Source organism: Macrotis lagotis, chromosome 3, assembly GCF_037893015.1.
Source record: "Macrotis lagotis isolate mMagLag1 chromosome 3, bilby.v1.9.chrom.fasta, whole genome shotgun sequence".
NCBI classification, from domain to species: domain Eukaryota; kingdom Metazoa; phylum Chordata; class Mammalia; order Peramelemorphia; family Peramelidae; genus Macrotis; species Macrotis lagotis.
In genome coordinates, this window is record NC_133660.1 from 271,294,954 (window position 1) to 271,316,917 (window position 21,964).

General features: G+C 49.5%; 1 protein-coding gene across 4 annotated transcripts in view; it reads right to left on the minus strand.

Annotated features, from left to right (window-relative positions):
* Window positions 1-1,113: 1,113 nt before the first annotated feature.
* The window catches only part of AMBRA1 (autophagy and beclin 1 regulator 1), a 187,842-nt gene continuing 166,991 nt past the window's right edge, over window positions 1,114-21,964 (minus strand). The window contains exons 14-17 of one of the 4 annotated variants that reach the window (XM_074230552.1): window positions 18,453-18,592; window positions 7,807-7,899; window positions 7,008-7,201; window positions 1,114-2,741 (exon numbers count right to left, since the gene is read on the minus strand). In XM_074230552.1, the coding sequence (XP_074086653.1) occupies window positions 2,293-2,741; window positions 7,008-7,201; window positions 7,807-7,899; window positions 18,453-18,592 (876 nt within the window). In that variant the 3' untranslated portion in view covers window positions 1,114-2,292. The remainder of the gene's footprint in view (window positions 2,742-7,007; window positions 7,202-7,806; window positions 7,900-18,452; window positions 18,593-21,964) is intronic. The other 3 variants (XM_074230550.1, XM_074230549.1, XM_074230551.1) reach the window with 3 other exon arrangements.

Consider the following 21,964-nt stretch of genomic DNA (forward strand, 5'->3'; position numbering starts at 1 on the left):
CAGCACTTCATCCTTGGCCAGTGCTCTAGGACCTCATTCCTGGGCATTGTCTAGAGAAAGCTTCTATGAGTCTTGGCCTTCCCAAGCCCCATCACCAACTGCAGGACCTAAAAAGTAAGTTCTCCAACACTATAGTGGAATTTCCTGAAATTCAACATGTTTTTATAAAACTCCTATGAAGGCTCAGTCCAGCTGTGGGCCCTTCATGAATCCTCACGTAGCACAGGTCTAGCCAGCTCTTTGGCCTCAGGTCGGGAGGAAAGTGTTCCAAGCCAGGTTCTTCAGTGTTAGGGGCCTTTGATGAGAGCCTAGGGATATGCTGAGCACATAGAAGTAGGGGACCCTCCCTTGCTTTCTAGGGCAAGGTGCCAGGGGGACAATATGTGGATTAGACCTGGGTCCTCCTCATTGCTTATCCCTCCCCACTTCCCAGGTGGGTCAGAGCAGCTCCTTCACAGCTCACACCAGGGAGCACCCCTTGCCTCTATGGCTCAGCCCTCACATTACAGGCCCAGAAGATGGGAGGCCAAGGATGAAGAGAAGGCCCAAGCCTGATCACTTTTTGGAAAGGTTGTTCCAATCCAAGCTTCTATCCTTCACCATCTACACGCATGTCTGAGCTTTTTAGACTTTATGTTGACATAAATGCACATCGCAATCTTTGGAATGGCAGAGGTGGATGAAATGAAGTAAAGGCCAGGTAGAGACCACTATTCCTTTCACTAGACACCTACTACACACTCCCTCTTGGAGGTTCAGCTCTGAGTCCGTCTCCTTCTAGAAGGTTCTGGGGAGCACTACCATTTTGTCCTAACTAGCCGAGAAGCTCCTTGTAGACACAATGCAGGCTTCTAATAGGTGGCCCCAGGGGAGCCCTGCCTCCTCACAGGAGGGCCCAAGCTAATGGCTCTTTGCTAATAGTACTAAGCTTCATGTAGCTGCACAAATCAATGTTGGCCGAGGGTTTGCCCATCCATCAGCTCACTCGACGCCTGGCAGGGCGGGAGGAGGAGGCTGAGACAGCCGAGCCCAGCTCCAGGAAGCCTCTAAATGGGGGATTCCTCCATCTTGCTCTGCTTCCCTCCCCAGGTCCCTCCCCCCTTTTCCTGGTTCACACTTCTGGGCCAGTGGGTAAGGCTGGGGTTCCAGGGAAGACCCCAGTGAGGCATTGGTCACCTGGATGCCGACAGGTGGGCAGTCACCAGAGCCAGGTGACTTGGGCACTCGCTCAGACAAAGGCTTTGGGGTTAAGGTCAGGCAGGGGTCCGAGCTCCACTCCCTCGGGAGCCTCCCGCCCGGGGGAACCCGAGGAAGACATCTTGGGAAGGGTCCGAGCCAGTCGAAAGCGCACAGAAAGGAAGGCACAGAAGGGTAGCCATCATTTTAATGACATTGATCTTTGGTGTTTCCCTTGTTAGCAGTCAGACTATCCCCCTCTCCTCCCACCACAATGTCTCTATGATGAGTTACAAACAGAAAGGAAATCACATTTCTTTATACTAAAAACAAAATCATCAGAGCCTTGATTTCTCCACTAGATACTACACGTACAGTTCAAGATTTGACATGCAACACCTGACTGACAGACTGACGCCTCCCCCTCTGGCCCGGAGCTGCGCCCTTGCCTGGCCCTACTGCGGGCGGATGCCCGGGGTCCTAATACTGACACACGAAGCCACTGCCATGCCAGACGCTGGGGAAGGGTCTCGGCGAAGCGACCCGGAGGAAGGCTGTCCTGCGACTCAGCCCTCCTTGCCCCACGCTCCCTGAGGCAGCTCCTGCCACTAACCTGCCTCACTTCCCTTTCCCGGGGAAAAAAAATCCTCAGTAAGCAAGTGAACCATCCCCTCACCATATACTGTCCCCCCACCAGTTAAGTTATTTCCAGAGCTCGGCCTAGGGGCCCTGGGTGAGGAGCCGAGGGATCCCTCTGAAGCTGCCCCGAAGCGGAGAGAGCTCGGAGGGGCCAAGATACTCCTCTGCAGCGGCCCCGGCCCCAGGAGCTCGGCTGTCCTCACTTCGGGCTTCCCCGGAGCTGGAAGACGATTTCTCCTCACAGCCTTTAGGCCTCTCCCTGCCCCTTGCCCCGGGAGAGAAGAGGACTCGTGGAAAGAGAGACCCAATCCCACCTTTCCAGAGGCCCATGCTGCCCATGGTGGGCACACAGGGGGTGTGACAGGTGAGCCAGACCAGGGAGGCTCAGGTGTGGAGGTGTGTGTGTCCTCCCCGTGGTGGCCAGCAGCTAGGAGCTCAGGTCTCTGCTCAGCAATACGAGGGGGGGCATCACTGTTTCTACCTATCCCTTGGTTCTCCACTCGGACACCCAGTGCTATCAGAAAGATGGTTGTTGTTGGTGAGGTCGCTGTATGACATTGGTCCCACAGTGCTGGGGGAGGCCGGCCTGGCAGGGCCCGGCCCGTCCCTGGTGGATGTCCGGTGGCTCAGGCCTCGCTCCACCGGTGGCTCCAGCTCTGGGAGGCTGTGGCCCTCCGGCTCAGGGGCTGGCCCTCGGGAGGTGGAGGGCTGGGGACTCGTGCCATCTGGCGGCCCCGGCTCCGTGCCTGTTTGGGAGCTTCGGTGGATGCGGTGGCTGACGATGATGTTGTTGCCAAATCCTCCCATGGAGGCCATGGTGGTGCTCTGCTCCCGCTGCACCACCGCCGTCATGCCCCCCTCGGCCATCAGTCTCTGGATCCTGGTGAGTGCATCTTCCCCTCCTGGTCCATACTCTGGACCCTCACCTGAAAAGCACAAAGGAACAAAGGGGAGAATTAGGCAGGACAGGGCAAGCCGCACTTGGGAAACCTGTAGGCTCCACACTGGGCTGCCTTGGGGGTGGGGGAGAATGGAGGCAGTGGTGCAGACTGCCCCGAGGAGAAGGTCTGGGATCCGACAACAGCAGTGACCAATGGCATCCCTAGCATTTAAAAAAAATCTCAAGGAGACAGAAGACACTTACTGTGTCCGTTTTACTCTATCTTTTATTCTATCTTACTCTATCCTTTTACAGATGAGGAAACTGAGGCTTAGCCAGAGGAAGTGACCCCCAGGCTGGGGCTCTTCCACTTGATTGCATGTGGAGGGGAGCCAACTTCAGCAGAGCTGGGCAGGGGCTTCCCTTTAGATAAACTCAGTGGAGGCATCACCCCCTTCCCAGGGTCTCCTTCATTCTGTCCAGCCCAGAGTTCTGCACAGGCTCCTCTTCCCCTAACAGGCGCTAGGGATGTTGCTGGAGACCTTCCCTGCCAGTCCAGGAGGTTCTGCAGGACAAGGCCCCGCCATGCTGCCAGGGGCTCTTTAGGACCATTCTCTCTCTCAGGCTTTTGCCCTGTGCTTACTCCAGGGAGACCTAATGCAGGAGAAGCCAACGCTGTGGCCATGGTCCTGGCACCAGTCAGGCCACAGGGAACCTCATCTTCCTCAGCAAGTAGGAGCAGCATATGGGGGTCTGTAGCAGAGGAGGGGGCAGCCCAAACTTTGGGGGCCCCAGGCTGTTGTCTTCCCTCTTTGCTCCCCTTTCCCTTTCACTCCTGGGGGGGCCTGGGCTGAGGGTTTTTGACAACTTTATTAGCCAAACTCCTGGGCTGCCTCAGCTGGGCTGGCTGAACTCAGAGGATTTGTTTTCTCCAGCTGTTCCCTGACCTGCTTTGATTTATTTTTTGTTGACAGCTATTATTATCATCATCATTATTTTAGGAGGCCTCCTTTAGTCCCTCACTGTCCCGGTCCCTTCTGTTTGCCTTGTTAGGGTCATGCTTGCAGTGGTTTGACACCAGTCTTTTCAGAGGTCTCATTAAAGTCTATCTCCTCACTAATGTGCAGCCGCCTGTTGCCCCCGGACCCCTGGCACTGGATTCTGCTGCCAGCAGCTAGTTTCCAGACCCGCTACTGACTTCCCTGCACTGGCCTTTTGACACCGAGTTGCAACAAGACCCCTTGGGGACCCAATCTTCCTGGGGGAGACTCCTAACAAGATAGTGCTGAAAAGGGAGCAAGAATGGGAACCCTGAGCCCTCCCCCAGGGATGTTGATGAGGAATGGGCCTGGATGGAGGAGAGGCCTGCTGCTTTCCAGGAACTCCCCATGCGCAGTTCATCTCCCCATCGCCGTCCCAGGCCTGGCGCGGGGCTGGCAGGAGTCCCACTGGCATGAGGGCTTCAGAGGCTGGGCTAGGAGCCGAGCTGGTTATCAACTTTTGAAGTGGCCTCTTTCCCAGGGCTGAGGCTGGGCCCAGAGGGCAGGAAGGTCGAGGGGGTATGTGACCAACTCCAGCGGCCTCCGACCCCCATCTTCTCATCCCACACGCACGAGCCAGGAAGAGCTGCCACGAGGCCCCAAGGGCAGAGAGTTGTCCTCTTGGCTTTGTCCCTTCCAAGATTTGAGGGCTCTTTGGAGCCAACGATGGCAACACAAAGGGGAGGGGAACCTCCCAGAGGGCTCTCTGGGGAACGGACATGGAGCCAGGGCTCTCAAGGCCATGGGAAGCAGGGAGAACCCTCTGAGCTGGCACTGACTCAGCCCAGACCCCAGACCTACTCTAGGTCCCTGCCATGAGGTGGACTGGCTGGGGACAGAAGCTTCACGGTCCAACAGAGAAAACCAAGACCTCCATCGACCCTCAAGTGCCCTCCTCAGCAAAGCTGGGGCCCTCGAGGAAGGAGCTGAAGCCCAGGATGCAGCAGCAGAGAAATGAGGAAGGTCGAGGAAGCTCAGAGGAAGGTCAGGGCCATGCGGGACAGCTGGGAGCCTGCCAAACTGGGGGCAGCTCAGCAGCCTCAGCCGCCTGCTCCTTCTCTCCAGCAACCCCATGTTGGCCAGCACGGGGGGTGGCCCTGACCCAGAGCTCCAGAGGCAGCCAAGCAACCCCCTGGAAACTTCTCTGCACACATAGCACTTGCTCCTTTTCAAAGAGCTCCACAGATTTCAATCAAGTTTTTATAGAACCAGAAAATCAGAGGTGGTCTCCTAACCCTTGCGTACTGGCTGATGAGAAAGAACCGGGGGTGGGCAGCAATTAGCAAAAGTACAGCTCTTTTCCCATTAAAACTGAGCTGCCTCCCCACCCCCCAGGAGGCAGGGGGAGCCCCTTTAACCAAGTGCACCCACCATGGTTTACCAACCAGCTTTTTGCTGATTGTTTCGAAGGCTGGAAGATGAGGTGAAGAGGTGATCTCTCTGCCACACAGGGAAATTCTAGGCCATGTCACAACCTCGATTCATGGCCACTCCTTCCTTCTGGTTCTACTCTTGATTCAGGGAGTCCAAAGAAGGTAAGGGGCACAGACTCCATGACGGGAGCCGCGCTAGCTGCCGCCAGATCCAACCCTTCCGTGCTACCATGCTGTCTTGGATTACCTTCTTCCGGCAGATCCCTCTCTATGGAGTCCTACAGCTATGGCCAAACCAGCAAGAGTCGTCCCGTCTCATCACTGCCGGGGGGGGGGGTGTCCTACAGGGGGACCCGGTGTCACCAGTGTCCGGAATGTCTATCAAGGCCGGCAGACTCCAGACCTGCTCTTCTCCTCATCCCACACCCAACTGGCATGGCTACAGGCTGCGAGCCTGCCCTGTGGCTTCTGAGCCCATGGCTTGGAGATCGTGCCTCTGCTGTCTGATGAAGGAGGCAGGAAGGGTTCTCAACCCCCCATCTGTGACAAGGCTCCACATCAAATCTGGTTCCAAGGGCCAGTCACTCTGGTGCCCTCCACAAGCAAGCTCCAAACAATGAGGAGACAGTTTGTGAGCAGCATGGAGCCAGATGGAGGCTGAACACACTTCATCCTCCACTCATGCTGGGTAGATGGATGCTTCCCTGGGGAGCCAGAGGGTAGTCTGGACAAACCCACTCCTCAAAGCCTCCTTTGGTGGTCTCGCTCAGCCCTGAGCTCACGCAGCCCTGACCATGGCTGCTTATCAGCCCCTTGTTTGAAGCTGGGGCTGGATGGGAAAGCTTAGTAGGGAGAACAGGTCGTTTCACCGAGGCAATGACAGACTCCAAAGAGGCTCCAGCGCTGCTCCTTCAGAGTGCTAATTGGTTCTTACAACTGTAAGGCCATCGCCAGGATGGGGGCTGTGGCTACCTGGGTCCCCCCCCCCCCAGAACCTGCCAACAGGGCAGGGCTCTCCGCTTAGCCTCAGAAGGACAATGGAAGAACTGTCCATCGGACTTGGCCCAGGGGGCAGATGCAGGAGCCAGGAAGGGGAGCCAGGTTCTTCAGCAGTGAGCAACATTCAAAAGGAGAAGGGGCTCCCCATAAGAAGGGCAGCTTTCCCTTCCAGGGCTCTTCAGGGCTGAGTGGTGGCAGTGGGAGGCAGCCTCACTGGACGGCCTCAGAGACCCCTTCCTTCTAGTCTGGAGAGCGTGTAGCCACAGTCTGTCTATACTCACTGTGAAGCAGATCAAAGACCCTCACTTTGCCCATCTCTTACCTCTTTTGACAATCTCTCTCCTAATGCTTGAGGGCACAGAGGTTTGCCCTGCCAACACTTTGTTACACAATGAATCAGAGGGAGAAGGAATTAGGAGAGGGGGTCCTCAGAACCTGTCCTGAACTGGGAACCAGGAGCAAAGTCCTCAGGGGCAATCAGTAAACATGAAGGCGCAGTATCCTCCTGTCTTCCCTATCTAGAGAGGCAGAGGGTTCCCAGGAACTGGGGGTAGGGGGTCTATGTGAGAAATTTCCTAACCCTCTGTCTGATTTCTGGCTCCCAGGAAACACTGCCTCTACCTGGGGAAGATGGAAACTTCAAGGGAGCTTCAAAAGTCATCCTGAGGTCACCCTCCTCAGGCAGGCTAGGGGGAGACCCAGTTCATGGAGAAGCTTGGTCTGGGAAGAAGCCATTTGGATTCATGACATATTGAGGGATTCACTCTGAAAACCTCAATTCAGGGAGAGCTCATCTTTCCATTGGATTCCTGACTGCATCAGCTACTTCTGTCACCACCTGAGCCCAAAGGTGCCAGTCCCCTCCCCGCCTCCTCCCCTTCCCCACCAGATAGCTCCTACCTTCGCCAGACCCTGAGGCTGCTGCCCCCAGCTCCTGTACCTCCCTCTCCGTCTGGGTTTCGGCATTTTGCAGCTGAGGTGCCAAAGTTTGGGTGCCCTGAGATGTCACTGATGTGGTCGGGTGCCGGGGTTGGAGGCCAATGGCATTCATTAAGCCCATGTCCCTGTCTGTCCTCCATGTGGCTCTGCTGCTTCTAGACAAAGATAGAAAACCACAAGTCAGGCCAGGCTCTTTTCCTGAGCCTCAGCTCCCCACTGCTCAGTGACCCAGGCACAACTTGGGGTTCTGCTGCCCCAGGTTTGGAGAGCCCAGGGTCAGCTTCCTGACATGAGGAGGCATCAGGAGACCACTGGGAGAGAAGCTAGAGAATTCAATAATGAAAAGGAACAGTACCAGTTTGGTGCCCTCCAATTAGAGTCAAGTTAATTCTGAGGAATTGAGACCCCAAGATCTCAGACCACCTGGGGAATGAACAGTAGGCTCTCCCTGGGCTCTCTGGTACTCTCTCTCAGGATCAGGCCCTCTTCCCCAAATACACTTTATCTGCTGCAAAACCCTCACTTCATTTCCCAAGGCCTTCCCTTTGCAGAGTCAGGCAAGATAAGGCACATTCCAAGATCCTGAGCAACAGACCTCTGGTAGTTCTTTGCTTGGGATGTGATCTCCAAGCTGTACCGAGCAGAGACTCAGGTTAGTGAGAATGTTATGAAGAGAAAGAGACACAGAGACAGAGAGACAGGGAGAGATGCAAGTGCCACTCTAACTGGCTGCTCTTCCCCCACCTCCCCAAACACTTACCCAGGCCTCTCACTGCTCCTGCTGTTGGAATGGACGGTGAAGACTGTCTCATTCAACTGGTCCCAGTAGTACTCAACACCAGAGTTTAAGGCCCTAAAAGGCACAGGTGATGGAGAGGGTGTTGAAGTCATTAGAGAGGGAACCATGAGACTTTTGGCTCCCCAACCCATTCCCCATGACCTTGCAGGCTTGGACCTGGAAGAACTCATCTCTTCTCTTTCCAAGGAATGGAGGAGGAAGAAGAAAATATGGTCTTGGGTTTCCTCCTTCACTAAGATAGGGAAGCACAGGCACCTCACTAGGAGGCAGAATTCCCATGGCTCTGGTTCCAGTCTACTTCCTCTTCCTAGCAGATGCCAACCACAGAGGCATAATGATTCAGTGGGATGAGTGAGGGACACATGCCCAAGTCCCATAGTTGGTATACATTATCCAGGGCTGCCCATGGGCCAATCACGTAACCAATCTGGGAGAGAGTTTGCTCATTTGAAAAATGGGAATAATATCTGCATATTTAAACTCATCGGTTTAGAGTTGAAAGGAACCTTAGAAGTTACTCATTTCCATCTCATCCCTCTCATTTGATAAACACCCTCCACCTTCAGAAGGGTGAGATCATTATGAAGGCAGGTGAGAGGCAGTGTGGAATGAGTGTGGAATCTCACTCCTGACTCTGCTCTCCATGACCTGTCTGTTTTAACAGGACAGTCATTCAATGAGGACCATCTGTAAAATGAGGAAGAAGGATGAGGCCATTTTCCCCCAAATTCCAATTTCTTTGAAATCAAGGTCCAGAGAAGTGAGGTACTTCCTTAAGAACAGGGGTTAAGATATGGAGCCAGGATTTGAATGCTGGTCCTCTCTTCAAAAGTCCAGGCCTCTTTCCACTGTACCCTACTGTCTCCTAGGGTGACTCAAGGTAAATAAATAAGTCAACAAGACTTTGTTAAGCAGTTAAACATGTGTCAGATGCTGTGGTAAGTGCTTGGGATACAAAGCCAAAAAGCCAACTGTCCCTGCCCTCAAGGAGCTTCCATTCCAGAGAAGGAGATCACATGTAGACATAAATGAAAAGAAAAAAGTGTACAAAAAATATACAAAGTGATTTTAGTGAGGAGGCACCAAAGCAGCTGAAAGAGGGTCGAGAAGAGCTTCTTGTAGGAAGCAGCATTTGAACTGGCATGGAGGAAAGCCTGTCCCTAGGAGTGGGAGGTGTTCCTGAGAATGGAATGGTAAGAAGGCCAGTGGGGCTGCACAGTAAGGACATGACGGTGTGTGTGTGTGTGGGGGGGGTGACCTAGGAGAAGCCTAGGAAGGTAGGCTGGTGATTTTCACTCCTTTTTAAATCTGTTTTTAACCTGCCCTTGGGATGTATTTATTCCCACTGACTCTCTCATTAAGGATGTACACACATCTTCCTCATGTCACAGGGTATACCTGGGGAACTATAGGGTAGGTTACCAGTCACCAATTCTACTTTTTACCATTGAACATATGGCTCATCATGGTTCATGTCATAGTAAGACTCGGCCTATTCTGGGACAAAGTGGTTTCCCAAGAAAAAAGCTCCCATTTTCTAAAAATGCTCCAAGTGGACAAAAGCATTTTCTTCAAAATGACTTTATGAGGCACTTGATGCAAGTATTAGATTCCCATTCTTATGATGAGGAAACCAAGGCTTGATGACAAAATGAAACGCTGAAGATGGGATTCAAAGTCAGGTTTCCCCATTTCAAATCCAAGCCCACAGTATGGGCAAAATTGGTTAACAGGGGTAAGTGAGGTTTGGAAGGTCTGGAATCATCCCAATGCTAACTAAGCACCATCCTGGAAAGATGGCTGATAGGGTTATGGCATGCCTTGGCAAGCTGGCATCTAAAGGAGAGTCTGGAGGAGAAATAGGGTGTGATGATGAGCTTCCCTACTGTCAAATCTGTCTGCATAATAGGTCATGCCTACAGTAAGAGTTAGGTCTGGCTTAAGGATGAACCACCATCTTCCTGAGGCCCATGGAAGCCCAAGGCAAGGCGTAGTTCAGGAGCTGAGATCAGCATCATCTTTTCATCAGACTCCCCTCTTACAAGAAAACAGTCTTTTCCACCTCCTCCTGGCACTAATGGTTACAGTAGGGTATGGGCTGGGAAAAGCAAGAACAATGGAGGGTGAGGATGAAGGGGAAGAACTTTTAAAAAAGGGGGCATGGGGAGAAGGGAGTAACCACCATGAACTGGGCCCACTTTAAGAACAGAGACCACATTTTCTGATTTGTTAATCCTGGCTACATTAAACCCCATGTGAAACCAGCTGCCCGGGAGCTACTGATTTACAAACTTGTCAGAATTTATTGACAGATGGCAACACTGCACGGGGTGCCCGCCAGAAACACGCCTCTGTACTTCTTGACAGCCAAGGATGTAGTGGCAGAAAACCGTTCACACCAAACCTACAATGCAACCGTGCTCCCCCGACAAGGAACCTTCCGAATCTTGGAAGAGATGTCACCAGAAGGCCTACTCTCCAAGTGGTTACTGAGTGACGCTGGCTGCCAGAGGGTCCCCCCCATCACGCAAAGGCTGCTTCCAATCTGGGCTCTATGCGTCACTGTGCCTGCCAGCTATAATCAGAAGGGTCAATCTCTGTGTAGGAAAGAAGGGCTCAAGAATGGTTGATTAGAAGAAGAACCAAACTGTAGACTCCTCTCACAAACTGATCTCCACTCCTTCTGCCACCAAAAGGCAGCATTGATTCCGGGTCTCAATACTCTTGTCTTTTGTGGTCAAACCAACAAGGACAAGGCTTGTGGCCCTGACTCAAATTCCAATGGCTGCTGTCATGAGGATGGGCTTGAAGATGCCCTCTAGGGCCAGACCTAAACCTCTTCATACTTTGGAAGTCAAGATTTCAAATTCCTGGTTTTTAGGATAAAGAATGACCATTATCTTCTCCCCCCTTTTTGGGTTGATGGAGATGAATGAGTCAATGTTTACAAAATGTTTCCAGTTCCTCTTTGAAAGATTAACAGACAAGAGAATGAAGAGGGACAGTCCCCGACTTGGGGTCTCCCAAAGTCCTTTGATTCAGTACCTGGTTGTTTGGATAAAGATGAATTAAGCTTGCCAGACCCCTACCGATGACTTGACCTGGCTGGGCTACCCTTCATGCAGCTGATGGCTCTTTGCCATTTTCGCTGACCATGGTATAATTTAAAGGGTCACAGGGCCAAGGAAACCAGCCTTACTAACGTTCCTTTTCAGGCAGGGAAGGCCCTCACTCATACTTTATCATCTCTCTGTACAAATCTTTCATCCTGCTACAGTAATATGGTTACGTGGTGGTGGAATCGTTGGATGGGGTCCTATCCTCGAATGCATGTGTCATGGACCAAAACCCGAGAACTGTTCAAGACCAATCAAGGCAGAACATCAGGATGGTTTGGAACAAACAACTCTTAATTGCTTGGGTTTTAAAGGGAAGAGATGAGTTCTGGAAGTTGGATTGTATGAAGGTTAATTTTACTGCACTGCTAAATGAGTCAGGACAGCTGAAAGAGAGCTTACTGTGGTGCTTCAGGGACCCCGCTTGATCCCAGGTCTACCACTGGCTGCCAGCGCTGTGTGACCTTGAGCGAGTCATGTCACTCCTTTAGGCCTCAGTGTCCTCCTCTGTTAACTGGGAGGTTTGGATCAAATGGTCTCTGAGATGGGGGGAATGGGGGAACACTCAGGAGCTTTGACTTTCAATTCCTTTGTTTCCCAGCTACAAGACATTGGGGACAGGTGTTAAGATACAGTTGGTGGCTAGAGGCGCAGTAGGCTTGAAACTATCTTGAGGAATGGAGGTGGGACCTGGACCGAGCTCTCTTGAGCACCCATCACACTGCAGCCCCTCATTTAGCACATGGCCTCAGGTCGAGCTACCCCATACCTCCAGACCAGCCCTAACAAGGTCATTTCCTGGAGGCCAGCACAAGTCTGGGTGTTCACACTCAATATGGTGCTCAGTTGGGGGGGGGGTGTTGGCAGGGCTGACTGGTGAAGCTCCAAATGGGGGAGGGTAATGAGAAAGAAGGGGAGAAAGCACCTCATTGCTTGGAGGGAGAGGAGAATGTGAGGGACTGGGCTGCCAGCCACCATACCGGCTCCATGTGGTGGTTTGGTTGTGAGCAGCTATTCTGGTCCTGGGTGTCACACGATTTCTGTGGCTGTGCTGGAGCCGAAAAGCAACGGCTTGTCCACAGCGGCCGGGGGCCACCCTGCAACACTATCACCAGAAACGTCTCATTATAGGATCCTTCCCCTGGGGGGCCTGGGACTTGTCCAGCAGAGCACATCAGACCATGCTCCCTCTGGAGAAACATTCTTCTCTGATGTCAGATGGGTTCTCTGATGCACCTGGAGTGGCCATTCGATCCAGTGGGCCAGGGCTAAGCAGACAAACACCATCCTCCCAAGTGAAGACTAACTGAGCAGACTTAAGTTTGGGATGATGGAAGAGATTCAAGTCAAGATGTGTAGTCATCAGTGAGGTCCACCAAGAGGACTGAAAAGAGGCCAACATGTGGTCTCCTAATCTGAGGTGAGGGCAGCTAGATAGATTGCCATCTGTTGGCCTTGCTTTGGAGAATGGGGGGGGGGGGGCGGGAAGCAGGGGCCAGAGAGCCTCATGCCAGACAAGGTCAGGGCTCTGAGCTTCAGGCAGCCGCCCGGTAAAAAGGCAACAGAGCAAGTTTCACATTTATTTACTCTTCTTAATCTAGGGCAGAGACGAAAAACGAGCAGCTCAAAGATGTGAAATGCCCCTTTTATTGCTTCTCCATTTTCCACTGTGCACCCAGGTGGCTCATTAAATACCTGACAGGGAGAATGGTTGAGTGGCAGGGATTCTTAATCTGGCATCTCTGAACTTGCGTCAACACCAACGGTTTCCATACATATTTTATTTTATGCATTTACACCCACTTTTTGGAAAAGGGATTCAGGACACAGAAAAGGTTAGCAATTCCTGGAAGCCTCGTTTATCCTAGCAGGAGGGTCACAGCTGCTCTGGGCTCCAGCCTTCCCACCTAGAAAATGGACACAACTGTTCCTCCTAAAGGCACAAAGTTGGACAAATATGTGGATGGATGTTGGAGAGGCTCTGACTGCCTGGCTCCCAGTCATCCCAGGGAAGAAGGGATGCATGCTGCTGGGCCACTTCCAGAGTCCTCCCTAGAGGGGAGCTGACAGCAGAGTCAAGTCTTGGGTGGCCAGATGTCATCATCCGAGGGGTTTCTATGGATGGGGAGCGGAGAGGAAGCTGCAGCCCAAGGAACTCACCCTGTGTTCAGCTGAATTGTCTGTGACTAGCCCAAAATGTGGAGGGGTTAGGATTTCTTTGTACCCCAGTAACAACTGTTTAGGGTCATAAGAAAGTGGGGGCTGTGTGCTGGGGGGAGAGGGGGGCCTGAGTCCTAAGGTGGTGGCAGGAGAGAAGAGACCCCAGGATCCACTAGAGCCACAGAAGACTGAAGAATGATCATGATGAGACAGCTTCTCATTTTCCCAAATGAGTCTTTCAGGGTCAAAGAACAAGTGGTCTTACTAGCCTGGGTCCTGGGGGAGTAACGGGGGAGGAAGACATGTTCCCACACCTGACAATAAGGGTTTGGGGGAAGGTCTGGGAACAGGAGGGATGGCTAAATGGTTTGAAAGACAAAACGAGAGATGCTGTAGGCAGGAACAGCACAAGGGGCTAAGGGGAGGCTCCTACAGAAATGCTCCCAATGAGGAGCAAAGCCTAGGGAGATGCTGGTCTGGGGGTCAGGAATGATCCATCCCCCTTCTTAGAGCCACAGTCTATTTGATGCTAAGATCTAGATACATTTCACAAGCTATGATCAATTCAGCAAATATTTATTGAACACCTCCTAGGTGCAGAGCCACTGGGCTTGGAAATAAGGAAGGTACAAAGTTGAAGTGAGGCACAGTCCCTGCCCTCATGGAGCTCACAGTCTGGCAGAAGGCTACGACACCCCCCTCCCACCTCTCTCCCCATCCTGAGATAATTTGAAAACAAAACAATACGTGAAAAGTGGCTTCAAAAAATGTGCTCTGTGAAAAGAAAAAGTCCTGGGTGTTGAGAGCTAAGGCTCATAGGGGGAGTCAAGAGTTTCCATGGAGCAGAAGAGATTCCCCAAGGAACCCCCTGGGGAACCCAGTGCTCTCTCCCATCTTGGGCCCCTACACATCATTACTTCTGGCTGGTCTTGCTCAGATCTAAAGGTCTTTCTGCCATTCAGAGAAGCCTCAGGATCAGTACAGAAAGAATGAGGTTCAAGGGGTGCCTCATCACTAGTACTCTATCATGGTACTGTCCAGTCCACACAATGGGGAGGAGGCAATGCCAGCCTGCCTGTCCATTTGCCCACCTGCCTGCCTGCCTACCCACTTGCCCACCCACTGGCTTACTCACATCTCTTTCATCTGACTTGGGGGGGGGGGTGAAGGATGGGGGTAGTCTAAGCCTTCTAGGAGCCACAGGCCCCATCAACTAGATTGGATTGCTCTAGGACTTTCAAGCTTTCTAGACCATGACTGAATCAAGGGGAAGAGAGCATCAGAAGCAGCTGAAGACAGATGGGATTTGGTTGTGTTGCCCCAGAGTTAGCTTTAAGGACTTTCAGAGACATCTGGATCAGGTGGTACACATATCAGACTGAGGCTAGCTAGGACTGATGCCTGGTCTCTGAAGGGGAGACCCCTGGATTTGACCTCACCACTATCTCCTATAAAAAAGAACCCTAGGAAGGAGGGACAGAGCCAAGATGGCAACAAGAGAGGATCATCTCTTAGGCTCTCTCTCATAAAACTTATAAACTAAGGACTTCTAACTAAATTTTTGAGAGACAGAACACACAGAGGGACCCATTGAGGCAGTTCTCCTCAAAGTAACCTGAAAAAGAGCAGGAAGGCTCTGCTCCCCAGGGTTGGAGGGGCGGCCCACCAGAGTGAAAGAACTTCAGCCTCCTGGAGGCAGCGCTCACAGCAGCAGGGGAGTTTCCTGAGCTATGCCCCAGGGGAGCACCGGGCACAAAATGGGGGAAACAGCGGGGGACCTCTGCCAGAGAGAGCACATGAAGCCCAGCCCTCAGGGCACACAGCAAGCAGCATGGCCACCACAGTCCAGATCCAGGAAACAGAAGCAGGCAGAGCTGGTAAGCAGGAGTCCCCAAGGCATGAGTCCATTGAACCCAGGATTGAAGAGAGAGAGACTGCCAAGCTCTGTCCTCTGCCCCTGGAACAGAACTCTGGGGCTCTAACCACATTCAGATCCTGATCCCAGTCTAGGCCCCCCATTAGAACAGCAGGGCCCCCCCACCTCAACCCTGTGGCAGAGGGGGTGCTTATGGTCATTCACAGACCAGGAGGGAGGACAGAGCCCCACACACTGAGACCCTTGTGGGGGTGTCCCAAAAGCTCAGGAAGCACCCCCAAAACAGGCTTAGGCTGGGAAAATGAGCAAGCAGAGAAAAAAGAGGAACACCATTGAGAAATATTTTTTCTGTGAGCCCAAGAAGGATCAAAACACTCAGTCTGAAGATGAGGAAGCACAAGCTACTGCATCTAAAGACTCCAAGAAAAACAGAAATTGGGCGCAGGCTATGACATAGCTCAAAAAAGACTCTGAAAAGCAAATGAGGGAGTTAGAAAAACTGGGAAAAGAAATGAGAGAGATGCAGGAAAAACATGAAAATGAAGTCAGCAGCTTAGTCAAGGAAATTCAAAAAAATGCTGAAGAAAATAGCATGCTAAAAACCAGCTTAGGTCAAATGGACAAAACAGTTCAAAAAGTTATTGAGGAGAAGAATGCTTTAAAAAGCAAAATTGGCCAGATGGAAAAAGAGAACTCTGAGGAAAACAAATCCTTCAGACAATGAATAGAACTCAGGGAGATTGATGAATTTATGAGAAACCAGGACTCAATACTTCAAAACAAAAAAAAAATTAGAAGAAAATGTGAAATATCTCATTGAAAAAAAACAACTGATATGGAAAACAGATTTAGGAAAGATAATTTAAAAATTATTAGAATACCTGAAAGTCATGATCAGAAAAAGAGCCTTGACATCATTCTCAAAGAATTATTACAGGAAAATTGCCCTGATATCCTGGAAGCAGAAGGCAAAATAGAAATGGAGAAAATCCACAGATCCCCCGCCCCTGAGAAAGAGATCCCAAAAAACCAACCCCTAGGAATATTATAGCCAAGTTCCAGAACTCCCAGGTCAAAGAGAAAATATTACAAGCAGCCAGAAGGACACAATGCAAATATCGTGGAGCTGCAATCAGGATCTCACAGGACTTAGCAGCAACTACATTAAAAGCTCATAGGGCTTGGAATATAATATACCAGAAGGCAAAAGAGCTTAGAATGCAATCGAGAATCAACTACCCAGAAAAACTGAATGTCCTCTTCCAGGGAAAAAGATGGACTTTCAATGAACCAGGGGAATTTCAAATGTTCCTGTTGGAATGGCCAGAGCTGAACAGAAGGTTTGATCTTCAGATACAGGACTCAGGTGAAGCATAGAGAGTGGAGGAGAAGGGGAAAATATGAGGGACTTAATGATGATGAACTGCATGTATTCCTGCATAGAAAAATGACACTGATAATACTCATATGAACCTTCTCAGTTAATAGAGCAGGTAGAGGGAGCTTTTATAGTTGAAGCACAGGAGAAAGGTGAATTTGAAGATAAAATATGGTGTAAAAATTGAGTCAATAGAAAAAAGGGAAATGTAATGGGAGAAAGAAAAAGGAGAGGGGGGAATAGGCCAAGATATTTCATATAATAAGATTTTTCTTTATTACAATGAGCTATTGCAATGATATGGAAGGGGGGAAGGCAAGGGGCAATGAAGGAATCTTTGCTCTCATCACAGGTGGCTAGGAGAGGAAACAGCATATATACTCAATGGGGTATAGGCATCTGGAGTAAGAAGGGGGGGGACAGGGGGAAGGGGTGGGGATGTGAATAAAGGAGGAGATGATGGACCATGGCGGGAGAGTGGTCAGGTATAACACATTTTCTTTTTTACTTCTTGCAAGGGGCTGGAATTGGATGGCCTGTCCAGGACCACAGGGCCAGGTGGATGCTGGGCTTAAAGGGTGGTATGTGGGCTCAGGGCCTCTTGGCCCTAGGGTCATGGATCTGTCTGCTGCGCCACTCAGCTACTCTACAGCATAGTCAGAGTGAAAAGGAGAGAGAAAATATAGTACATGGTAGTGGAGAAATACCAAAGGAGGGAGTTGTGATCAGCAATGGCAACGGTGGAAAAATATGGAAATAACTTTTGCCATGGACTTATCATAAAGAATGTGATCCACCCACGACAGAGCTGATGGTGTTGGAACACAGACTGAAGCACATTTTTATTATTATTATTTTGGGGGGAGGGGCAGGGCAAATGGGGCTGGGTGGCCTGCCTGGGGCCGTATAGCAGGGTGATCTTTGGGTGTCTGAGGCCGGATTTGGACCCGGGTGTTCCTGGCTCAAGGGCCAATGCTCTGTCTGCCACCCAGCTGCCCCTACTATTATTACTATTTTGTTTTATTTTAGGTCTTTTTTTTTTCTTTTTTGCAGGGCAGTGGGGTTGGGGTGGCTTGCATGTCACACAGCTGGATGGCTGTTGCTCCATCCACTGTGCCACCTGGCTATACCTACAATCATTACTAGTATTTTTTTTTTAATTTTAATTTTTTTTCTCTCCCCTTTACTTTATCACTCAAGTGAGTCTATATTTTTTGGGGGAGGGGGTATTTTGTTTACTCTTAAACAAGAATATTTTATTAATGTATAAAAACATTATTTGTACAAAATGAGAATAAAGAAATATTAAATTAAAAAAAAAAAACTAGGAAAGGGGGAGGAGCAGGGGGCTAGTTAGGGCTTGGGAAGCCTGCTTTGGTTTTCTCCCTGAGCTATAAGGCCTCCCAATGATGCTAACAATGGGTGGGATTTCCATTTTCTCTCTCTGCCTTTAAGACAATAGAAATTAATATGCCTAAAAGTGGGCAAAAGTGGTGTTAGAGCTCAGGGGCACATCAAATCCAGGTTGCTATTCTATGTGCAACTGGATGTCCTTGAGGCTGGTTAAGGGTCAGGCATTTATAATAACCCTCAGCCTGCCTGTACAAGTCAGAAACAAGTAATCAGTGCTATTGTCCCTAAGGAAGAAGAGGCCCCCAAACCAAACCAAAGTGAAATTGCTGTAGATTCATGAAGACACAACAGAGTAGCATGGAATGTGGGGGTCAGCGGAGCTGGGGCTGAATTCTGGCTCCAACACTTACTAGCTGTCTGATCCTGGGCAAATCACTCAATCTCTGAGCCTCAGCTTTCTGTAAGACACAAGTTTCCTCATCTGTAAAAGAGGGGATGCTCCCATTTGTAACATCAGGGTGTTGTGGAGCAAATGGTACTGAAACAGGAGCTGACCTCACCAATCTCAGAGGAAGAAAGTTCTAGAGAAAATTGACCCTCTGAGACAAAGCCCAGATGTTAACTTTCTGGGACAAAATCCTAGGCCAGGACTGTCTTTGTGTCCTCTCCCCCATCCTCCCAGGTGCCCTCCCACCCACCGTCCACTAAGCCTCAAGCCACTCACTCTGGTCGGCAGATCACCAGGTCTCCTTTGTTGGTGCCATAAGCCAGGCCAAGCCCTGGTTCAGGCAGCCAGCGGGCAGAGTTGATGCTGACGTGTCTCCGCTGGTCAGCTGGCATGGGGTAAAGAACATTGAAAACTCTCTAGGGGAGAAAAAGGGTGGGAAGGAGAAAAAAGAGGGGGGAAAAACAACTCATTACCAAGTTCAACAAAATTTAGAGTAAAACAAAATGCTAGTCACCAGGATCCTCCATGTCATTCATGAAACAGGTTCTATTTGGGTGACTCGAAAGGCTGCTCCTATGAGAAGGAGCCCCCTCCCCATTAAGTGCTGGATGGCTGTGGGTGGGATGACCCTGGGCTGGGGCAGGGCCAGCCTGACTAGTCACCACCTGTGTCCTCACTGAGCTCAACCCAGCAACCCATGCTCTGGAAAGGTCATCTAGAACTCAGGACACATAACTGCTACATACTTCCCTCTGGCTTGACCAACCAGTGTTATCCAATCTGGGCTGGTAGTCCCAGTTACCATGGAAACTGCAGTACTCTCCCAGCAATGGGGAGCTGGAGAGGATGATAGGGGGGCGGGAGGGGGTGATAACACCGGAGAACATTCTTAATTCACCTAATTAAAAGCAATGTTAAAATTGCTATTGTTAACAAGATCTAAAAGGTACAGTCAGATGTGGGGAGAGGGGCAGGGGGAAACCTCACACACGTGTATAAGATATATCTCTAGCTTATATAAATCATCATGGAACAGTTTTCCTTGGTATCAAGACAAGATATTTCTCCTTTTCATAAACTCTCTGCCCCCAAGTTAATATTTTTCTGCTCTGGGTACTTCAGATATATCTAAAAACTCAGCAGGAGTGGGAATTTAACCAGCTTAACATGCCTGACCAGCCCGGAGGGCCCCTAGAGCATCTTCAGAAAGGGGCAGTATGGATGTTCAGAAATGAGGCAGCCAAGTCTAATGAAAAGGACATGGAGAAGGGAGTCTAGAAATCTGAGTTTTATGCTAAATTCTATTATAAGTTGCTTAGGTGATTTTGGCCAGGCCACGAGTTCTGTTCCCTGAGTTTCACTATCTGTAAAATAGAAGTAATGTCATCTAGCTGATCTACCTCAACATGGCTGTTGGGTGAAAAGAGATATTGTAAAATGGAATTCACTATGTATAGCAACAACTGCTATTTTCCCGTAGGATTATAAGTTTGAAGTTAGAACAGTATTTGGATGTCCCCAAGTCCAATGCCCTTGTTTTAAGACCAACAAAGATCAAGTCACTCTGCAGCTGTGGACACCAAAAGATGAAAGAAATCACAGACAGAAGGATACTCCTTCCTTGGGACATGACCCAGATGATGGGATATCTTCCTTCTTCTCTCTGTGCCTTTTGCCCCTGTATCGTGTTCTTCACTTCTATCTCCTGTTTCCCTAAAAACCATGAGATGCCACCAGGACCTTTGGTATAAAGCCATTTGTGCTCATCTGCGGCTCCCTACCCCCACCCCATCCCCTCATTTACTCTACATGTGTCCAGTGGCCCTGCTAACAGAGTAGGAACACTCCATGAGGGCGAGTGGTATTCCACTTTTTGTCCTGTGATTTTGTCTCCAATATCTAGCCCAACAGCTGGCACACAAGTGCTCAATACCTTCCAACTGACTGCTTGATTTCAAGAACTAGGAAGGAAGTGGGGTGATTTCCCCACTGACAAACCATCCAATATCAAGAGACCACCTTTGGAAGTAAATTTATCTTGCATGGGAAAAAGCAACTGGGCATTCAGGGACAGGTTTCCTGTAAATATTTCCTGGCCAATAACTTAGGGGAGCAGTCATACAGTTAGTCAGTTTTAGACCAACAGGAATGAAGTCCAACTGGAGATGCCAAAGATGGGTCAGGTGAAACCTTGCATGTTCTGTCAGAAGCAGGTGAACTGCTTTGAAACCGTTTTCTTCCTTTGTGGCAAAGAAGAGTCTGATGGCCAGGGGTGGAATACATTCTGAAATCAAGTTCATATAAAAACAAATCTACCAATAGAAAACCCAAAACAGATTCCAAAAGCACGATGGGCATAGCTGCCAAACCTCCTGTTGATCTCCTCCTGGTACACATGTTGACAGGAACCTCTAAACAAACAGGCAGCTACTCTCAAGGCCTCAGCCTTACTATCAACTTCCCAGGACACCAAAGTGGGTCTTCTCATCCTTATCCAATTAGTCTAGGGTTGGGAGCTGTCGATTTTCTCTCAAGCTTAGAGTTTCATTTCCAATCTTCAATTCATCAGCTTCTCTCCAACTGACATAAGACTTTGAGGGACAGCCGGACAAGAGATAGGAAAGTATGAACAGAACTGGAAAACCATGGCTATAAATATCTGACCTGTCCCATTGCTTCTGAATCCAGAACCAGACCCTGGGGATGCACATCCATTGGGGAATGAGTGAACATATAAATTTGACATATGAATATGATGGAGCACTAGTGTTCCATAAGAAATCATGAATAGGTGAATTTCAGAAAAACCTAAAAAGATTTACATGAACTGATGCTGAGTAAAGTGAGCAAAACTAGGAGAACATTGTACACAGAAACAGTTAATCAATGCTTCATTGCATATTCATTTCTGAATGGCTCTTTCACCCAAAGCTATCCCTTGACTCTTTGACAGTGTGGGCAATATTCTGTGTTCATGAGTTCTCCCTATACTTCTTTTAACAGAGAAATGATGTGGACTCAGTCCACAGAAACATCATTTCATCTCCAACCACGACAGACTTAGTTCTTCTTATCAATATAGTGATCAAAGACAATTCCAAAAGACTTGTGATGGAGAGTCATCCATATCCAGGAGTCTGAATGAAGATCAAAGATACTGTTCTCACTTTTTAAATTTTTTTGTTTTTATTTTCTCATGGTTTTCCCCTTTCTTCTTTCACAACTTGACTAAAATGGAAATATGAGTAACATGATTTTACATCTAAAACCTATATCATAATGCTTGTAGTCTTAGGGAAGGAAGGGGGAAGAAAATTTTACAAAAATGAATGCTAAAAACTACCATTACATGTAATTGGAAAAAAAAATACTATTAAAATTGAAAAAAAAAGGATTATGTCCTGTGATTCCTGAACAAGACTCAGAGGAGAGATTTTTGTTGCATTTTCTTTCACTCCAGAAGAAGTTCCAAGGGAAAGTAGGAAATGAATGGTTAAGATTCTGAAGGAGAAGGGATATTGGAGGATGTTTAAGTCTTTAGTTAAAATGGAAAAGAACACAAAAACAGAAAGGGCCAACTAACTTCTCTAGGACTTTATGCCAGAGAAGAACAGAAGCTAAGGATACAAAATTGTCTTTTTATAGTCTGCTACTGCATAAAGATTAATAAGCAATACCATCTCTTTGCTTCTGGATTGGGGACAAAGCATGGCTGATGCAGAAGGTACCCCCCCCCCCCCGACTCCGTGCAAAGAAGGCCACCTTTCTGTAGACACAAGTAATTAAAG